The sequence below is a fragment of the Pagrus pagrus genome (genome assembly GCF_965226575.1).
Source record: "Pagrus pagrus genome assembly, chromosome: 15".
In the NCBI taxonomy this organism is placed as follows: Eukaryota; Metazoa; Chordata; class Actinopteri; order Spariformes; family Sparidae; genus Pagrus; species Pagrus pagrus.
Window position 1 is genome coordinate 3,126,990 of NC_140199.1, and position 19,187 is coordinate 3,146,176.

Here is a 19,187-nt window from a genome sequence, read left to right on the forward strand (position 1 = left end):
GCTCGCAGTTCCTCTCGTTAAACTCTCTCCGACTCTGGCTCACGTTTCCACCGTGGTATTTCTGCAGCGACTCACCTCTTGTGATATTTCAGAACTGGACTTCCCATAAGAAATAATCATTCACACAGCAAAACATGTAAATATACTGCAGGTCCAAAAAAAATACCAGAATTCCCCTTTACTGTTAAATAAAACAGCTTATGTGCTAAAGTGGGACACATACAGTCCAGTTTACAGCAAAGACGATATTATATATCATATTATATGTTTTCTTTGAGCATTAAACAACATTTATATTAATAATAATAATCAACGTGTGTCTGGGAATCTGATCCACTTCAAAGAACCAGAAAACAAATTTAAAAAGTTCAGACAAACTCATATATTTAATTAATTACATTTAAATTCAGACTTATTTATTTAGTCATGTCCTGTTGGCTGATGGACATGTAGAGTTGAAGCGTGATGATGACGTCACACACTCACTGCCGTGAAGCTCCACCCGAAGAGGACGTGCAGTGAGGCAAATCAAACACACCTTTCAAGCCACGCGGCCGACAGGTGCATGCTGGGATGTGACCGCAGCGTGCTGCGCTGTTAGCTCCTTAATGTGACGTGTGTTTAATGACACGGAGAACAGGTGAACAGGTGAACAGGTGCGGAGGTCGGACTTCACCTGTTGAGGACTTCACCGTGTGATACACCTGAGACAGGTGAGTGCACCAACACGCTGACTGATGCCGCCACGAACTGTAGCGTGTGTGTGTGTGTGTGTGTGTGCTGCTTTATGGCTCACAGGTGTTTTATTGGTATTAATCGGACTCACTGTTTAATTTATGGCGCTAACTGTCCCTGTCGCACCTGCTGCAGAGTCCACATCCTGTCTGTAGGTGTGTTTACTGCTGCAGTTCTGTCCTCTCTGTGGTGAATTCTGGTACAGCTCGGCCCATAATAAGAAGCTGTTGTATATGTTAATAGGGAGTCTGCTGTGTGCATATTCTGCACAGTGTCTGAAAATAGAAACTGAGTTATTATAACGAGGTCTGCTGGATGTTGGTGGTGTTGATCTTCTGCTTCTGTGGGAAGAGAAGGTGCATCACAGGTGGACTGCGGCTACGGAAGCCCTGAGGGTCAACTGAGGATCCATTTTCTAAGTCTGATCTAAATTGTTTTCTCTCTTGTGTTTGTGATTTGAGAACTGGTGAAAAAAAGTTACCATGATTTCCACCTCCTTTTATCAGAAGATATTGTGCAGCAGTCCCCACTCTTTGGCATCTTCTAAGAAAAATCTAAGTGTGAGTGTCGGCTGTTTTAAAAACCAGGACACCGTGAGTGAGCTGAGAGCCGGAAAGTTATTAATTAGAAGCACTCTTCTTACCATTTCATGGAAAAATGTCCATGAGTTGAATAGAAGGGGCCCATTTATGGCTCAGTGTGTCGTGTAAAATGGTGTTGATGGTCGTTGACACGGAGGCCGTCTCCTGATGCGTCGCTGACATTATGAATAATACATTAATGTAAAAACAGAAAAGGGGGTTGATGGGAAAATGGTCTGACGTGTTCGCGTCACCGACATAAAGTGTAAGAAAATGAGTCTGACATTTGAATGTACTTTCTAGTCATAATTTCCCATTATCTTTCAACACAGTCATTAGACTAACTGCATGTCCTCGCTGCACCACAGCCACACTGATTGCGGTGTAACCACATTTGCCAAGAATGTATTTAGTTTGGTAAGTGGCCATAAATGTCTCATCGCTTCAGGATTGGAGTCACTGCTGATAAGTTTTTTACTTTACTTCTGACACTTCAGTGCACGTTACAGATAAATAATCCTATACGTCTACATTTAATAACAGTTTAAGTAATTTATTTGTGATGGAGTCATTCTTGACCATGATATTGTAGTTTTTAAGTCCGGTCCATGAAGGACGCACTGTGGATCGGACTTGGCTCTGACTCGTCGAGGCAGGACATCTGGGGGTGTCCTGTGTGGTGGATGCTGTGAGTCATGTGGGCTGCCACTGACCATCTGGAGGACGGGAGGCAGGCTGGAGCTGTTCGGTTGTTTGTGACATGTGGGAAAGAAAAATAAGTTTGTTTTCTGCTCCGTGCACCAACGTTACATCTCCACGTCAGTTAGGCCAACACACTCAGACTGCTGTTACTGTGAGTCTTTAAGTCGTGCTGTTGTTATTTGTGTTTTCTTAGGTTAGCTTTCTGAGTATAGCTCGCCGGCTAACTTTGCTTCAAGCTTCTGAGGCTGCACACAGAAAAGAAAGAAAGAAAGAAAAGCTGCTCTGTAGTCTGGTGGTCCGACACATTACAGTTATTGATCGGGGATGATACCAACATTAGGGAATAAATGTTATGATCCTGACGTATCGGCTCATGTACACACATTTGTCCAATGATCCCTCAAATTTTTTTTTGAAAATATGTTGCATCTTACTTTCACTCCTTTTTAGAACAAATGCACGCGGTGGCCAGATCAAGGTGGTGCTCGTACCACGTTTGTCCACAGGGGGCGCCAAATTCGACAAAATGAAATTTCCATGTAGCTGCTTTAATTATGTGAAAACATGGAATAACTGACCATAAAGCACCTTTTCACAGTGTTAATTTTTAGCTCTCATACCTCAATCATGGCACGATACTTTATATTATAATATTCATGATGTCTCTGTATATATTTGCATTAAGAGGCCGTACCGTACTTTTTTTATACAGCTGGCAGCTGCTGACATGTTTTCAGACCTGAACGTGAACAGAGGTGTAGACACATCGATACTGAGGACACCAATAATAGATGAGGTGTGAGATGAAAAGAGAATAGAATGAATGAGATGACTTTATATCAACAGATTGAAGGAGGATTTGATTAAAAAAAAAAGACAGTACAGCATTTTTAATGAAAACATCAAAGCACCGTGTCCTAACCTGCCGTATGATTAAAGACTTTCAATTAAAATTCAATAACCATCCAGTCATATCTTTTTCTTTGTTCAGATATAATATCAACAAATGTGCGTCACTCTTTCTCTCATGTAGGAGCAGGAACAGATTCAAACAGCACTTCCTTCCTCCCGTTTGTGAAATTGGCTCATAGTGTCACTCAACTACATTACACAACCCTGGAATTAAACCCCCAGAGCGTCAAAACACAAGTGTAAAGACAGCTATCAAATATTAGATCCGCTGAATGTTGGGAATTTGATTTTTTGATAGCAGGCTTCATTTCACATGCAGAGATTGGGCTTATTAAGAGTCATTAAAGTCCTGTTTTCTTACTGTGGAGCGGCGTCGGTGGATGCGAGCAGTATGAGCTGTGATTGAAGCTGTAGAGCACAGTCAGGTATTACCTGCTGTTTGTGCAGCAGTGATGGAGAAGAGAAATAATAAGGAATGGGGGTTGGTCACACATGCAAATTACTTTTTTTTTTATAGTAAACCGACAAGAATGAGCTTCCTCTCTCCATGTCCAAGTCATTTTAGTTGGTAATCGACTCGTCATACTCTTATTTTCTTGCAGTAAGAGTATTTAAACCTGTTTGTTTTACTAATCAACGTCTAATTGAAGTATTTCCTAAAAATCTAAAGGTGAATGAAATAGATTTCTGAACTTGAAACTCTGTCCTGCTGTGTGTTTAGCTCTTCTTTAGCTATTAGCTCCCTTAGCCAGACATCGCACAGGACTTAGCTGCTCACCCGCCGGCTAACTAGCTCACCTGCTGATTTGAATCCAGAATACAGTTCCCTCTCAGTTTAACCTGCACAACATATTTGCAAGGCCCGGCTAGCAAGCGGTTTGTAGACTGAGAGGAAAGATGGAGTCTTTGTATGTTTCGTAGGGCTCGTGCTAGTAAACGGCATGAGAAAATGAACTCGACTGTAGTCGGACCTCGGTTCAGTTTGTCATTTTGTTCTTCTCTTAAACATTTTCTGTCGTCCAGGAGTGGGATGACGGGAGAGAGAACTGTCTGGTACGTTTGTTTGATCGGCCTGTGTAAAGACCAGTGATCAAATCATTTGGATCAACTATGTGATGATCAATGGGAGAACACTTATATGACTCTATACTGTATGTCATTGTAAAAAAGAAAACGTGAGGCTGGCGACATGACCTGATGAGTAAAATGATCAGATTTGTATTGCTGGTTTGTTGCTGGATGGTCATTTCATAGCGCATTTCTGATTCTCAGCTCGGATTTGATTTTCTTACAGCGTCTGTGTTGCAGGAGGCCACATTAAATCCTATATTCGAGCTGCTGGAAACTTTAAAGATGTTTTAAGACTGTTTGCGTTGATATTTCCCTGTATCCCTGTTGTGGGGATTTGTAGTTGTAATCCAATAAGCACCTTGACTCCAGGTTGAAGGTTCTTCAGGACAGATGATACTGTGTGAATAATAACCAGAATAAAACTGAACCAGACCTTGCGTTAGAACTGACCCTGGAGCTGCAGTCTCATCTGCTCACACTCATAACAAGTCTCCTGATATTATATATTTTTTTTTATAGTTTATCAATATCAAAGCTCTATTCATTAATGGACAGTTTAGAAGAGGAGGTCATAAAACTTCACATAAACACGTTGGGTCTCCTGACACCAACATGAATTAACGTCTATTAATGCCTCACGAGGGAGTCGCTGTGCAACACGCTGAGGTCCTGTGTGACCAATTCATGTCACTATGACGAATAGGTTATGAATACTATTAGATGTGTTTGTGGTAATCATCTCTGCTTCTTTACAATCATCGTTTAATTAGGGAGGTTGTTTACAACTCTGATGTCTGAAGCATTCTGGTGTAAAACAGACAGTAACAGGGACATAAACTGGGGTTTGTTCAGGTCAGATTATTTATACGTTTACTAAAACAGATTAAAAAGTGGAGCAGCATAAATATTATCATCCGTGTCGTAAAGAACAAGGCTGAAAAAGCCCCAAAACAACGATGTAGTCGGTGATACTTCCCTACAAGTTTCACTACATACTGCAAAATAACATTTGGAAGATTTTATTTTATTTTATACAAAATTTAGGTTTCAAATTTGAAGGTTTTATTTAAAAAAAACATTATTTTTTCCATATTTCTTATATTACACAATTCACATTATTAGTCCGAGCCTCACAAACCACACAACCTTATTTTAAACCACAGAAGACCTCAAAGTTTCCAAAAATCTAACATGGCAGGGAACAGTGTGCAACATGGGTCCAGAGTTGCCATGCCAGGCTTAGCAACAGAACCGACCCATCACCTGCAACTACCTCAGTCCTCTCTGGGCCTTTAGTGGTCTTCCAGAAAGGTATCCGGCACTGGATTCTCCCTCCCTCAGTTTAAAATGCTCTATTGTTTTGTTTGGGGTTAGGGTTAAACTTGGGTCAAAAAAATAATCTATCAATCACAGAACAGAGACTAAAGTGTAGAGAAACGGAAACAAAGGAGCAGAGATGACAGCGTGACACTAAATGTTTCCTCCTAAATGAAAAAAAGAAACAGGAAACTGGTCACTGTGACCCGTCACCCTCCTGCTGTGGTTACTGCCCACACAACCTGAAGCAGCGTGTCAACGGCTTCACTCCTCGTCCACCCTTCATGTCTTTGCACTTTGTCTGCTGAGACGAAACAGAAGGGCCCTCTTTGTTAGCGCAGAAGGCCACTTATGACGGCACAATGCATGCTGGGATTGAGTAGAGGACGGCGCTGACAGGGGCGACATTCTTCACAGCATCATAGAAGCTGGTGGTTTGGTTGGATGTGTGTGTCTGTGTGTGTGCGTGTGTTAGTAGGGAGGCGGAGGACAGCGGTGTGCTTTGTAATCCTGTGTCGGCCCCCGCGGCTGACTCGGTCACTCGTCCTCAGACTGCGGCCCAAATTACCCGCTGCAATTGGTGCGTAATGGCATAAAGATTGAGGTCTGGATGGGGCATCAATCACAAGGACGTGGCTCAGCTGACCCCGAGTCCTCACAGATAGGGAGGTGAGAGGAGGAGGAGGAGAGGAGGGATGACACAGTGAGAAGGGTTGCAGAGCTGGAAAAGCAGTACGTATGTCAGTGGTGACTGAATGACAGGTAGCTTACTCACCACATGATACACAGCACGGGCAACACAAGGACAGAGGACTGAGGCAGAGGTGACGCAGGGTTGATGGTGCTGATTTAATGGAGGATTCATTCCAGGCTTAATGTTGTGCTTATGGCTCCAGTTTAGACTTGAACTCAAGCCAAATATAATTTATTCTTCTCCCGGCTGAATGGCATCTCTGTGTAAACACGTGGAAATGATAAATTCAGATTCACTGTCTACTGTGGCCTGTGTTGATTTATTTACCTTCCATGTTTGTGTCATTGAGGTACATGTTGAGCCCCTTAACTGCATGTTATCGCAGCCACAGTGTGCTAAAACTTTCCTCATGGCACCGACTATTTTACAAAATCCATGTCGTAGCAGAAAGTGACAGTGGTGACATTAATGAAAAGCGGTGCACCTCTCACCTCCAGTCTTCAGGAACGGTACTGTTGGTCGGTCGGTTCACTACTTTGGTCTCAGCTCTGTGGTGATCCCCTGACTTATAGTGCCCTCACCAGAGGGTTGAACATTATTATTTATGGCCAAGCACCTGCAAAACTAATGACCTATCAACCTCAGCTGTACTTCATTTAATAAGTGTTAATGTTAGCATGCTAGCAGGTTAAACCAAGATGGTGAACATGGCAAATATTACAGCTAGTAAACATCAGAGTGTTAGCATTATCATTGTGAGCTGATGTGTAGCTCAAATCTGTGCAGCAGCTGCTATCTCGGTTGTAGACTCACTTGTTGCTAGAGATGGCCTCTGTGTGTCTGACTGTAACACCATGAACATGATCCATATTGGCCAACAAACAGCATCTATGCAAGAGAGATCTTGCGGATGCCTTTTTCTCCCCTCTACATTTGTAGTTACTGGTGCAAGAAATTGCTGAAAGGCAGCGTGGTCAGTGTCCATCACACAACCCATCGTAGTGAGACCAGCAAATATTGAAAATATTAAAACAGTAGCTTCAGATTAAAGAAGAGCGAATGAGGTTAAATTGAGGAGAGGCAGGTCGGTGCTTGTGATCCTGGGTTGTCGATGTTGAACGCAAAAACCGTGAGCATCACATTAATCTTTTGTTTTGGCGCTGAACGCTCCGCTGATCGTAACATCGTCCCCCGGAGATGTCGGTTGGTGTGTTTGCACATATGTGAACATGTGGGACTCGTGTCAGAGACGTGCACGGCTCTTTGTCTCCATTTTCTACCAGAGGCTAACGACAGTACGACAGATGTTAAGGGTTTACCAAAACATTCCCATGTAGCTTCGGTCCAACAGTGGCAGCACGTCATTAATTTTACAAGGCAGGTCCCTTTCTTCTCTCCGTCCTCTTTGTGTGTTTGTAGTCTCTTTGTTGTGTTGGAGTGTCGAGCACCTTATATTGACTTTACACTAAAAACACAAACCTGCCTTTCATCCTCAGAACTGGTTTTTAGAGCATCTTAGATCAGGATAAAAGGGAAAGTGCACCATTTCCTGCCGCCTCTGGCGTGCAGGTATCGAACAAAGTGGAGATGCCAGCAGCCCACTTAATGCTAAATGCTGCAGTCTTTTATCTTGAGAAAAAAATATAGTGAGCTGAGAGCATAAAAAGGAGCACTTATCTCCTCCTGGTCACTAATGGTGGTGACAGTAGCAGCATTGGCCTCATGTAATGTTCAGAGAGGCCTTTCAAGTTCCAGAGGAGACTTTCAAAGAATGAGTCAACAGCAAAAGTCAGAGAAACGGCGTGAGAAGAGCCTTCAGTCATACGCATTTGTGCCTTTTGTCAGAATCTATCATGTTTGATTTGGTTTCCAGACCGCATTAAGTTCAGCTAGTAATTTTATTCAGTATATGGAAGTTATGGCTGATTCTCAGCTCAGTGAGCATTATATCAGACTTGCACTGGTTGGAGGATAAGGCATTTTGAGGTAACAGTCGACATATGCAAATGATTACTGACATGAAAGCATTGTTTACGCAGCTTTTTATTTACCACTACATCACCGACTGTGAAGGATTTTGAAATGCGGCCAGACAGCCGAGCGCTGCAGCCACTCGATCCTCCGCCGCCGTTTCCCTGGAAAGAAATGTATGTTGGTGTTTTCTTCTGGTTACAGTCTCGGATTTGCATAAAAAAGTGTCTTAATTCTTAAAGATGTTGAGATCACCTCGGCAATCCAGCCCCCACTCCGTCATGACGAAGGATATAATCCGTGGTCTGTTTTAAAAGCCCACAGCAGATATTTGTTAGTGGAGCACCGCAGACATAAAAAGACTGGATTGATTTTTATATGTTTCTATAAACTACATCTGTACGCGGCACCACATTTGTAAACAAAGTCCCACTGCAGTGCCCACTGCACATTAAAGTATAAATATGTGTGTGCGGAGAGCCGGGCCTGCTGAGACACTGCTGGACGCAGTGCAGCCATTTTTAACGTTAGGCCTGAGTTTGACAGGACAAAAGGTTCGCTGTAAACACACTGACGACGATGCGCCAAGAAAGAGGTCATTAAAATCACAATGTTTTATCCCTGTGAGAATAAATGTGCTCCCCGAGATTGTTGGTTGTGCAAATTTGACAGTTGGGCTTGAGAGTGTGTCCAGAAGAAGACGGTTGATCTTCTGGCTGCTGGAGATGATTCAGTGCATTCATAGTGTTTGTTAATTACCAGACCTTCATGTCACGAGGCGGTTAGCATGGTGGTTGAGTTGGAGGCGACGACGCTGGTGAGCCAGTGACGCAGTTTGAGTTTGTGTTTCAACATTTGTAAACGTGACACGAGGATGGGGTATAGAAATTTCCTTGATACTATAAATTATAGAAAAATGTCTTGTGTACCTTAGGAGTTGATCTGATCAGCGTCAGTTAGCCAGATAGCTTGCAGCATGCTTGGTGTTAAATTTTTATTATTTTTTATTAATTTTTACATGTGAATATTAGCATGTTAGCTCAATAGCTTCCAGGTCATGTGATCAATTGACTCAAAATCATGTTGGGATCATGTAACTACACTGGCTGCATGAGTCATGGGTCACCAGATCTGGCCCGTAGCTTGTTACGCATGAGTACGTTAATTCGATACTACAACTGCCCTCATGTGCAGCACGGTAGCTCAGTAGCGCCCCCTAACGCCCCCTTATGGCTTTTCCCATTAATTTTTTTTTATTTCTACGCCTCGTACTTTATTTCAGGCTATATCTAATGAAAATATTTTCGAAAATCGAAAAGTATCAAAGTATCGAAATACATGTTGGTACCGGTACCGATACCAAAATGTTGGTATCGTGATAACACTACCAAGATCTAATACTGCTGGTGATTGGCTGCCTCGAGACATTCAGGAATAACAGTAGTTTCTTCAGAGACGGGGCTCACCACGTGTTTGTGTAATCTTTAGTCAAGGTATTGATACTCAGATTGTTTTAACGACACCCGGCACTACGCGACACCAATGGATATTTTTAAGGAGTGTACAGGACAATTTCCAGACGTGTTTGTGGTGTGAGAAAACAGATATTTAACAGAAAGTCAGACCATCGACAGCTCATTGGTTGGCTGTCTTGACTTTTATCTTGTGATTCTTCTTCTCAAAGTGCTTTTCCAAATGTTAAGTCACAATAGCTCTCTCTGTCATAACGTTACCGAACTAGCTCTTTGAATCCCTCACCCTCTACAGCAGCGTGTATCTCCTCCATGTGTCTTCCTGACTAGCAGTGATGTGATCTCTCATGTTGACATCTTGTAGTCCAAACAGAACTTCTTCCTCTATAAAAGACCATCTAATGGACCAGTGGTGCCACTCTTTGGCTCGGTAAGCTTAAAGACAATGTTAATAGATCATCAGTTGTCATTGTGTTTGGTGCAGTGAGTGCTGAAGGTAATAATCCAGACTGTGAACAGTGACTGTGTTATTATGTTAAATGTAAATGTCATGCTCAGTGTTTTATCCTTCTGTCTCTCTGTTCAGGTTGCTGAGCCACTCTTGATGAAACTCTATCAGCAGTATCGGATGGCCGAGTCTATAATGTTGGCTGAGCTCTTCATCTGACCCCTCTGACATCCTGAGAACACGGATCGATACGATCCCACAACACCAGAGGTAAGAAAACACACGAGCATCAGATCCAATTACCATACGAAGCTGCATCAAAATGTTTTAATTGTAAATGTACAGATTTATGCTCATATGGACACAAACAGTGTGGTGAGCTGCCCTTTGTTAATAGAACAACAAGCTGGTGCAAAATTACATGAAAACAAAACGCCTGAACGGAAACAGTCAGGCTCCATATATGGACAAAACATGTGCATAAAGACATACCTCTACTGTGTATGTGCATGTAAAAGTGACTTTACAATATTTAATTAAGGTTTAACACAATTGGTAAAGGGAAAACCTTTTTTGGACATCACACCAAACTTGCTATGATATGCATAAAATATATATTTTGGAAACAAAAAGAGGAAAAAAGCAAAAAAAAAAAAAGGATGCTGCACAGACGAGCTGCGTAAAATCAATTATTTAGTTCTTATGTTTAAAAAACAAAAATCCGTAGTGCATTTCGTAAAACTTTACTAAATTATTGTTTTAACTGTAATTTGCATAATTAATAAATATTAGATAAGGAGATATGTTACATAAAGTTGGGAAATAAACATGTATGGCATTTACTGGAGGTCATGAGCAAAGATGCGTATGTTCACAGTAAGAAATGAATCATAGACGTATGAATACCATCAGTAGTATGTGTGATGATACAGACCTTGAGGTTACATCGCAACCCAGAATAAACATCATGTTTGGATGATCAGTTGCATAATATTATCCCACAGAGGGTCCTAATGTACTGGTAAAGCATTTCACTTATAGTGCATATACAGACGTGTTTAAGGCCCAAAGTTTACAGATAGTGGACCCTTTTTCATTACAGAGGACCTGAGCAGATATCAAAAATGTAGAACTTGAAGGGAAAAACAAGAATGACATTTTTAAAGAACACATTTCAACGGTTGCATCCAGATGTTCGTAGCAAGATGCAGTTCCTCGACATCTCAACAGTAGTAGTCTGTAAAATTCCCAGGAGACTTTCGCCTCGAGCAAATCTCTTTGTCACTGAACGACCCCCCCCACTACAGTGTTGTCATCGATCGAGTTAGGTCCATGTTGTTTCCAGCATTGCTCCTGAGCCCGGTGGGTTTCCAAGTCAGGACTTCATTTCAGCTCAGTTAATTTCAGCTCAATATCTTTCACGGGAGCTCAAAGCCATTTAGTTTGGTTTATTAGTGTAAAACAAGTGTTTCTCTCTGTCAATATGGCAGACTGCATGACAGACAAGTCGAGCTCCGGAGAGGCGGAGCCACATGGCATTGTAGTGGAAACGTCTGCCAGCTCTCAGTTAATGTCTGACCAGAAGCTGTGGCGTAGAAACATTCTCCTCCAGCGTTTCCAGCCTTTGTTTTCCTCGCTCATTAGGACCAACATTTACACACAAGGGACAAAAACACATGATGAGGTTTTCCATCTGATTCAGGCATAGACAGGGACCACAAGTTCATTTTTTTCCCCAGTTCGGTTGCCTGTTGATGAGACGGTGGAAACATTTCCCCTTCTTCCAAGCTGCTATCAAAGAACCAGCCAACCAGTTTTTTGCAGCCCTCTCCCTTTGTTTACAGTGCGTCCCCTCCCTCTAAAGTCAATGTGAATAGCTCCACTGAAATTTCCCTCGGGCCCAGTTGATATGTTGTCTCCTCGTTGAGGGCATCCAGTTCATACACAGGTCCCTTGGTGGTGCACGATGTGTTTGCGGTGCTTCAGACCCAGGCCTCTTTCTTTGAAGTCTGTCGCTCGCTGTTGTGATGTGTCTACCAGAGCACTGGCTATGGCAATACCTGGAAACCCAGAGAGAGAACAGAGTTAGAGAAATGTTGTGTGTATATATATATTTTAATTTAAAGCCCTCCAAAGGATTTCAGTTTTATTATAGGTGGTCTGTTGAGGTGACCGCCTGTAGTGGCTCCTCTGCTAAGCTGATATGGTACGATTGGTGAATGTAAGACGCACTGAATAGAAAAGCTTATGCATTTGTATCGTATGAAATATTCTCCACTTGCAAAATGTCGTGTATTCGCTTTATGAATTGCACGTCCTTTTGCTTCCGCTGCCAACTCTACAGAATACGTCTAGTTATTTTAGAGCTTTTTTATCGCTAACTTCATTAAAAAACTTCACTTTTCACAGTTTGCTTTGTATATATTGTTAATAGTGTACCTTTCCTTTTTGTATTCAGCTTTATCAGTATTGGTGATATTTCTATCAGATTGCAGATAAATTAAAATGTGCTATGGCTTGTTTTTACACTCGGTGCTTGGAGCGGTAGACTATTAACAATAAACAAAGTGAAGTGTTTTAACTTAGTTACGGATGAAAAGCACTGAGATAACTATCGACGTTTACCGTAGAGAAAGCACCGGAAGCAAAAGGATGTGCAGTTTGTAAGACGGATCTACGTCACTACATTGTGCAAGTGGAGAATGTCTTATCGTGTCTTTTATATTATTATTATTATTATTATTATTATTATTATTATTAATAAATCAAATTTGTTATTCCCCTTACCTGCATAGCTGTAGTAAAGAAACTAAACACATCCTCTCCGTATATGTGGAGAATTTTAACATATCACCCAAATATTAACAACCTTTCTCTTACTGGTAGGCCACATCTGAAATCAGATCATCAGTGAGCACAGAGAATATTTACACTTGGAGCGATGAATGTGAAAACAGACTTGGCACATACATCACTGTACAAACATTAACTGTCGGAACAAGAAGAGAAAAACATTATCGGCTAAAGGGGGATAGGTTTGAAAGCAATTATAAAAGGATGACTCCGTTCTCAGTTGATAAAAAAAACATGACTATCAAAGAAATAGCTTTTTAAGTAAAATTGGATTTATATTTATTCCTTTGTGTGTGTGTGTGTGTGTGTCACTGTAAAATGTGTTTTGAAAAGTGCAATGTAAATAAAAGGATGCCTGAGCAATTTGGGGCACAGAACAGAATAGACCGAGGCAGAGCTGAGGATGTAGGAGAAACACTGATGAATTCAGCCGGGGACAACGTGTGACAGGTGGAGACACGTCATCCTACCAGCAGACACCTCCGCACAACACCCAGAAAACGTTTTATCAACGTCTCTCCAGCCAGTGCGGAAGACAAGTAGGCCAACGCTGAGGTCACTGAAGCATATCTCCCACCATCCTGTCTTTCTCTTCCCTATTTCAGTCCGACTCCCTCTCACCATCCAGCAGGATGTCATACCTCTCTCTCAAAACAACTTCTGTACGTGATGTTTGACTCGTCCTCCACAGCAGAGCTTATAGAGCGCAGGCTGGATGCAGCAAGGCATCAGATGCCTCCGAGCATTGTGTTACCTTGGCAGTAGCTGCTGTTGTTAATGTGGATTTAGAGTCATGGCAGCTCTTGCGAGCCCAGCTAGTCCTGTCTTTCCCTCCCGACAACCGTGGGCTTGACAATGCATGGTCATTACGACAAGAGCTCAATCTGCCGGTATGCAGGAGCCAAATAAACAAAACAGGCAAACAGTGGAGGGGAATCTGCTGCGCTCTTGATATGATTTGGATGCAGGATGTTTTCAGCATTTCACACTCAAGTGATTCTTGGGATTTTTTTTTAGTGGGTGGAAAGGGGAAAGCCGATTACACAGTCACTGTGTGTGTGTGTGTGTGTGTGTGTGTCTCGTCAGGTTTATGTGTGTAACTGTGTAAATACTGAGGGTGTGTGCATGCACCTGTGCACATACATATTTAGCAAAGTTCTGACACAGCAGGCCATGCAGACAGATACAGCAGCCAACAGTTATGTGCTCTCTTCATCCAAAACGTTGGAGGGAAGGTGATTGGTTAGCTGCACCTGTTCTGTTGGAATATGGTTCATTATGGCTGTTTGTTTCACTTTGGCACTGGTTCTATAGGTGTGTTTGTTTTGGCTTCCACAGACAATACCTCAGGGCCCAGATACACCAAACTGAAAACCAAAGCACCAGCAGCAACGAAGGCCGACTGCTGCGCTGCCTCATGTCACCTGTGTCTCAGCCAAAAAACCTAAAGCTCCACTCAAGGGACTTTCCTTTTACGTCTCCATTTATCTTCTTCTGCACCGATTCACTTAGCTGAACAGCAAAACAGAGTGATTTCTCTCACCAACGTGCTCCGTCGCCAACTCTACATGCTCTGCCTGCTGATAGGACGCCGACGAGGGCCAACTAGCACCAACGGTGCAGGACACACGGCAACCGCTACATTACCCTTACATTTGGCTTTTTGTTGCTATTGTGATTTAAATAAACAGAACACACATGCATAAAAGTTTGTGTAGTGCCACCTCACCTCACTTCACTTCACTTCAGTGCCATCTAATGCCATTTTCTCTTCTTTTGGATTTTAGCAACCTTTAACTGTTTACATTCTTAAATAAAAACTAAATGGGCCATTTTATAGATTTTTGTATCCTTTAGACTCAATATATTCACACTCGACTATGTTTAAGCCATCCACATATAAAAGTCCAGATCCCCAAAGCCTTTCAACATTTTCTTTAATGAGGTGCCCAGAAGACATAATTTTATAACTTCATAGGATTCAACATTTTCCCACAAGAATTTTCTATCTATGTGTCTTTGAAACTAAATGTACCTCGAACCTCTCACTTTCTTTAAGGTAAGAGCTGAAATGATTAGTCGATCTACTGAAAACACAAAATGTACATTTATCTTTGCGTTTTGGACTGTTGCCATACAGAACAAGAGTTTGTGATGGACACACCATTATCTGTGATTTTATACAGAAAACAAACTGTGACTGAATGAAACTGTCTATTGCAGTCCTATAATTGGTAAAACTCTCGTGTCGTCATCGTAGAAACAAATAATGTACGTAATCAGTTTTTTTCTCATTAAATCTAGAAACTAAATTTGTTTAATCCCCAGGACCAAAAAAAATATTTGATTGATCCTTTATTTAATGAATTGGTAGATCTTTTTGTTTTATTGTGTCATTTTTCTTTCTTAATATACATTAATCCATACCTTGTTCACAATATTTGTGATGTTTTGCATGTATGTTATTTATATGTATGTAACTTACTTTTTAAGTAGTCAGGGGGAAATATCTGATTACTTCCATTACAAAATTCACACTATGTTTGATATTTGCACAGACAATGGGCAGAGCTTGTGATTATTCTCCTTCAGTCAGAAAAGACAAGAAATGGAAAAGTTTAAAAAATGACCGACAGACGACAAAACGGAATAGACGAGGGTAGATCAGGGAAGGAAACGACATTTCAGACATTATCTAACTTCATCTGCTCTGATCAGACAGACAGCTGTCTGTAACCTGACTCCTTTTCTGGGGAAAACTTGAGGCCAAGAAAAAATGCAACACGAATGCCATCAGTTATCTCCCATCGCTGAAGTCCCCTCCACAAGGCCTCAAAGTAAGAAGTGTCTGATCGAGATATTTAACACCAGCTCTGATATAATAACAGCCAGTTCTAATGAAAGACAGAAGACAAAGACTGGAAAACTTCAAGTACACAAAGATCCTAATTCATTTCTAATGTGACATCCGAAATATTCTTTCCGTCAAAATAACTTTCACCTTTGACAAATTGCCGTCATAATTGTGTTGATTTTTCCGGGTGAACGCACACATCTCCATTTGCAAAATTAAATTGGTCAAAAGTAATCAAATTATGCTGCAGGTGAGTGCAAGTGCTCATTTGCCGCCGTGGCGACCAGGCGCGTTAATGTGATTGTTTTGTCAGGTGAGTTGACGCATCATTAACCCGCCCCTCACCCCCCCTTCAATCCTGATAGACTAATGGGGTCATTAGCAAGAGACTAAATTCCCCTGGAACAAATATCGGCACAGGTCTGATGTGGAAAAGTGGAGCTGCAGCTGGAAAACATCTGTGACGGGAGGAGCCCCTCTCGCTAACCCGGTGACAAACCTCGCAGCCAGGCCCTCCTCTGCTTCTGAACATCAAAGCTCGACTTCTGAGTTTGTGCTCGCCCTCAATGAGGGCACCAGGGATGGTAGCATGCTAAGGATCCAGTATAATAGCAAACAGAAAAATACCACGGCAGCGTCTGTTCCGTGAGGCAAAGCAAAGAAAGAATCAAACAAAAGTCAAACAAACAGTAGCACATTGATATTCAAATATTTACGCATCTGCGAGGCACTCGTTCCACGTTTTAAAAGACCAGAAAACATGACGCACAACTACGACTGCTTTGATGCTCGCATGTAAGATTCAGGTTTGATCCTGACTAACTAGGATGCCTTTCATTAACAGCACATTGCAGTGCGCAATAAAGTCTTTTCTTTATGCTTGTTTGAAGATTGCAGGAGGAAAAAATATCTCCAAATTACCTGGGGTTCATATCTCTGGAATAAGATCTGATCAAAGAGGACAACAAAAAGGCAGGAAGATATCTCCAAAAGGTCACATTTTAAAATGTGGGATTTTTTCGGCTTCATCATTAAAAAAACAAGGCAGCAGCACAGTTCCTGTACACTTGGTCCTCATCGGGGTCCTGACCTTGCCTCGACTTTTCTTTCCTGTTTTTTAGTTGTCTCTGATCCAATTTGTCAGTAAAACCTTGATCTGAATAGATTATTATACTAAAAACAGGTCCCTCAATCATTTCGATGGCACCTTTTTCCTTTTTTAATGACAGTTTTCTGTTTTGTTTTCATTTTGAAACTAGACTCTAGGACAAAGAGCAAGAGGCTAATAAAACTAGAAAGGTGGAGGCAGCAGCTCGGTATGATCAGACCCTCCTGTCCTCGCAATAAACACATGATTTTACTGAGTGTAAATACCACTGAGTATTAGACTAAAAGTCAACAAGCAGACAGATTGAAGGAGGGGAGTCCATCTCAGCGGGGTGGATGGTTTCAAACACGGAGACGATACAAGTATCAGAGATCCATTACGGGTCAATAGAGCCGAGTTTCTGAGCGCTGCCCTCCGATTCCTGTCAAGCAGCTGTCCTGTCAGAAACCCAGAGGGAGACAGTGGGACAGGAGACAGGAGGCTGTGTGGAGGTCGACGCAGAGCGAGGAAGAAAAGGACACCGGTGCTACAGCAACGCTTACAGGCCAGTGGTCACAGACAGACAGAGAGAGGCCAGGGAAGACATCCAGGATGTCTTCAGCCGAGCTAAAAACAAAGACTAGAGGCAGAAGGAAGATATTTCAGACGACTCCACAACCATCTTAATAACTTTTAATCTGGTTAACTAGCCAGTAAACCCAAATAAGCATATGTTAACAGTGTAGGAAACAGACTACTTCTATAAGACTTTTGAGGTATGCCAAGAAATAATCTCCTCCTAAAAGCGTTGGAGTCTAATGTGATGTATTAACTAATGCTACGTGTCCACAGGATCCGTCGTTTCTACGCTTTCCATTCATCATTATGAAAGCAGTCGTGCATGCAATGCATTCTGGTAGCGTAGTGTTGCAAGTTGAGAGTCCAGGCATCTTTACGCAAATCAGGAGCGTCTAGTGCGACTCGCACCTTCTGGAAACAAACTATAAAAACTGTTGTCAAGTTGAAATGAAGACAGATTCTGCTGCTGCACGGCTCATTTCTCGCCATAAATGTCTTTTACATTTCAGTGAACTCTTTATTTTTTTCTGTAATATAAGAGAGCTTCCACACGAGTCGCCATGATCAGGTCAGGTTTGAAAGCCCAGATTAGACAGGCCACGAGTGACGTTCGTCCAAGCAGGTGCAGCCAGTAGGTTTTTGTGTGGTTGTCTGTAGGTGTAGCATGCAAAACTGTGAAGCAGCAAAAGCCCTTGCGTCCAAAAATGTCATACAGGGTTTTCTAAACAGTCAGCGGCCGTTCCTGTAACAGTATTTGGTGGTTGATCTTGTCTTCTGCTCGGCGATGAAGAAGCTCTCTGACCTCAGTTTTCAGACATTTTTGGCTGCTGTTCTTCTTCTTTGAATTCGATGCTGTTGCAAGCTGCTTTTTTAAATCTCACGCTTGTGGGTCGCACAAATAACTTGTCATCAGAATCATCGGTACAAAAGGTGGAGTACTGTACTGTACTCAGACACCAGTCTTAAATAAATATGACCAAATCCTTAACAACCTTTTTTGAAACATAATGCTGAATACTGTCTTTGTTCCCTGGGCAGATACACTAAAACAGAGCAAAACAAGCCAACAGAGGTTTAATTAATTAACCCGAGTGTTTTATTAAAGTGTCGCCTCAGATTCTTTCCCCCTAGTGATGTCTTTTATGTTTTTCATGCAAATGACCAGAATCAATTTCCTGTCCGGGGATAATACATTTTTCTTTCCCCCTCCCTTTAGGAAGACGGCCAAAGTGAGAATGATACAGCAATAGGCTCAAGATGCTTTGTCAGGACCGAGAGAGAGAGGAGGGAGGGCTGTGGAGGGAATGAGTAGGCAACAAAGACCGAGAGAAACAAAGTTGATTCAAAAAACGGATCAGAAGAGAGAGAAATTAAGATTGAGAGACACAGTATTCACTTCCTCGGATGGTGGGAGGAGAGGAAGACGTTCATGTCGGATGACAGCAGAGACATTGTGGTGCTTTGTTTACCCTCCACATGTTTGTGTTACCAAAGTTGGCTCATAGTTTGGGCTGTTAAGTCTAAATATGAAGAATTTCATACATCTAACACTCATTTGTGTTTAAAAAACAGGTGGGTGCAAATCTGGAACATAAAAAAATCTATTTTGCCAAATACTGGATGATAATTCTTAAGTTTCTTATCATAAACTCGACAGTGTACCGGCTCGTATTCATGGAGAATCTCAGATGTGTGATGGTGCTCCTGGCTGGAAAAAAAGGTGGATGGAAATCTTAATCTGTTCTGCTTTTCAGACTCTTAAGGGGTAAACACTGTTACCAGCTCATATTCTGGTCTGTTCTGACCCAACATTGAGCAATTCATACATATACCTTAACATTTTGGTATCTTCTGCCTTATTTAAGATCAGATGGAGGCCCATCAAGCCTGTCTATCATCATCCACACAGTG

The 19,187-nt window shown here is 41.9% G+C and overlaps 1 protein-coding gene and 1 long non-coding RNA gene across 4 annotated transcripts in view; one reads left to right on the forward strand and one right to left on the reverse strand.

Moving 5' to 3' along the window:
• The first annotated feature begins 525 nt into the window (after positions 1-525).
• Positions 526-14,464, forward strand: LOC311270620. Its single transcript, XR_014624277.1, has 3 exons — positions 526-713; positions 10,042-10,173; positions 14,095-14,464. It is a non-coding gene; the product is annotated as an uncharacterized lncRNA (long non-coding RNA).
• atrnl1a (attractin-like 1a) overlaps positions 10,217-19,187 on the reverse strand; it is a 247,352-nt gene continuing 238,381 nt past the window's right edge. For all 3 annotated transcript variants that reach the window (XM_084375615.1, XM_084375614.1, XM_084375613.1), the window contains one exon: positions 10,217-11,963. In XM_084375615.1, coding sequence (XP_084231741.1) covers positions 11,842-11,963 — 122 coding nt within the window. In that variant the 3' untranslated portion in view covers positions 10,217-11,841. The remainder of the gene's footprint in view (positions 11,964-19,187) is intronic.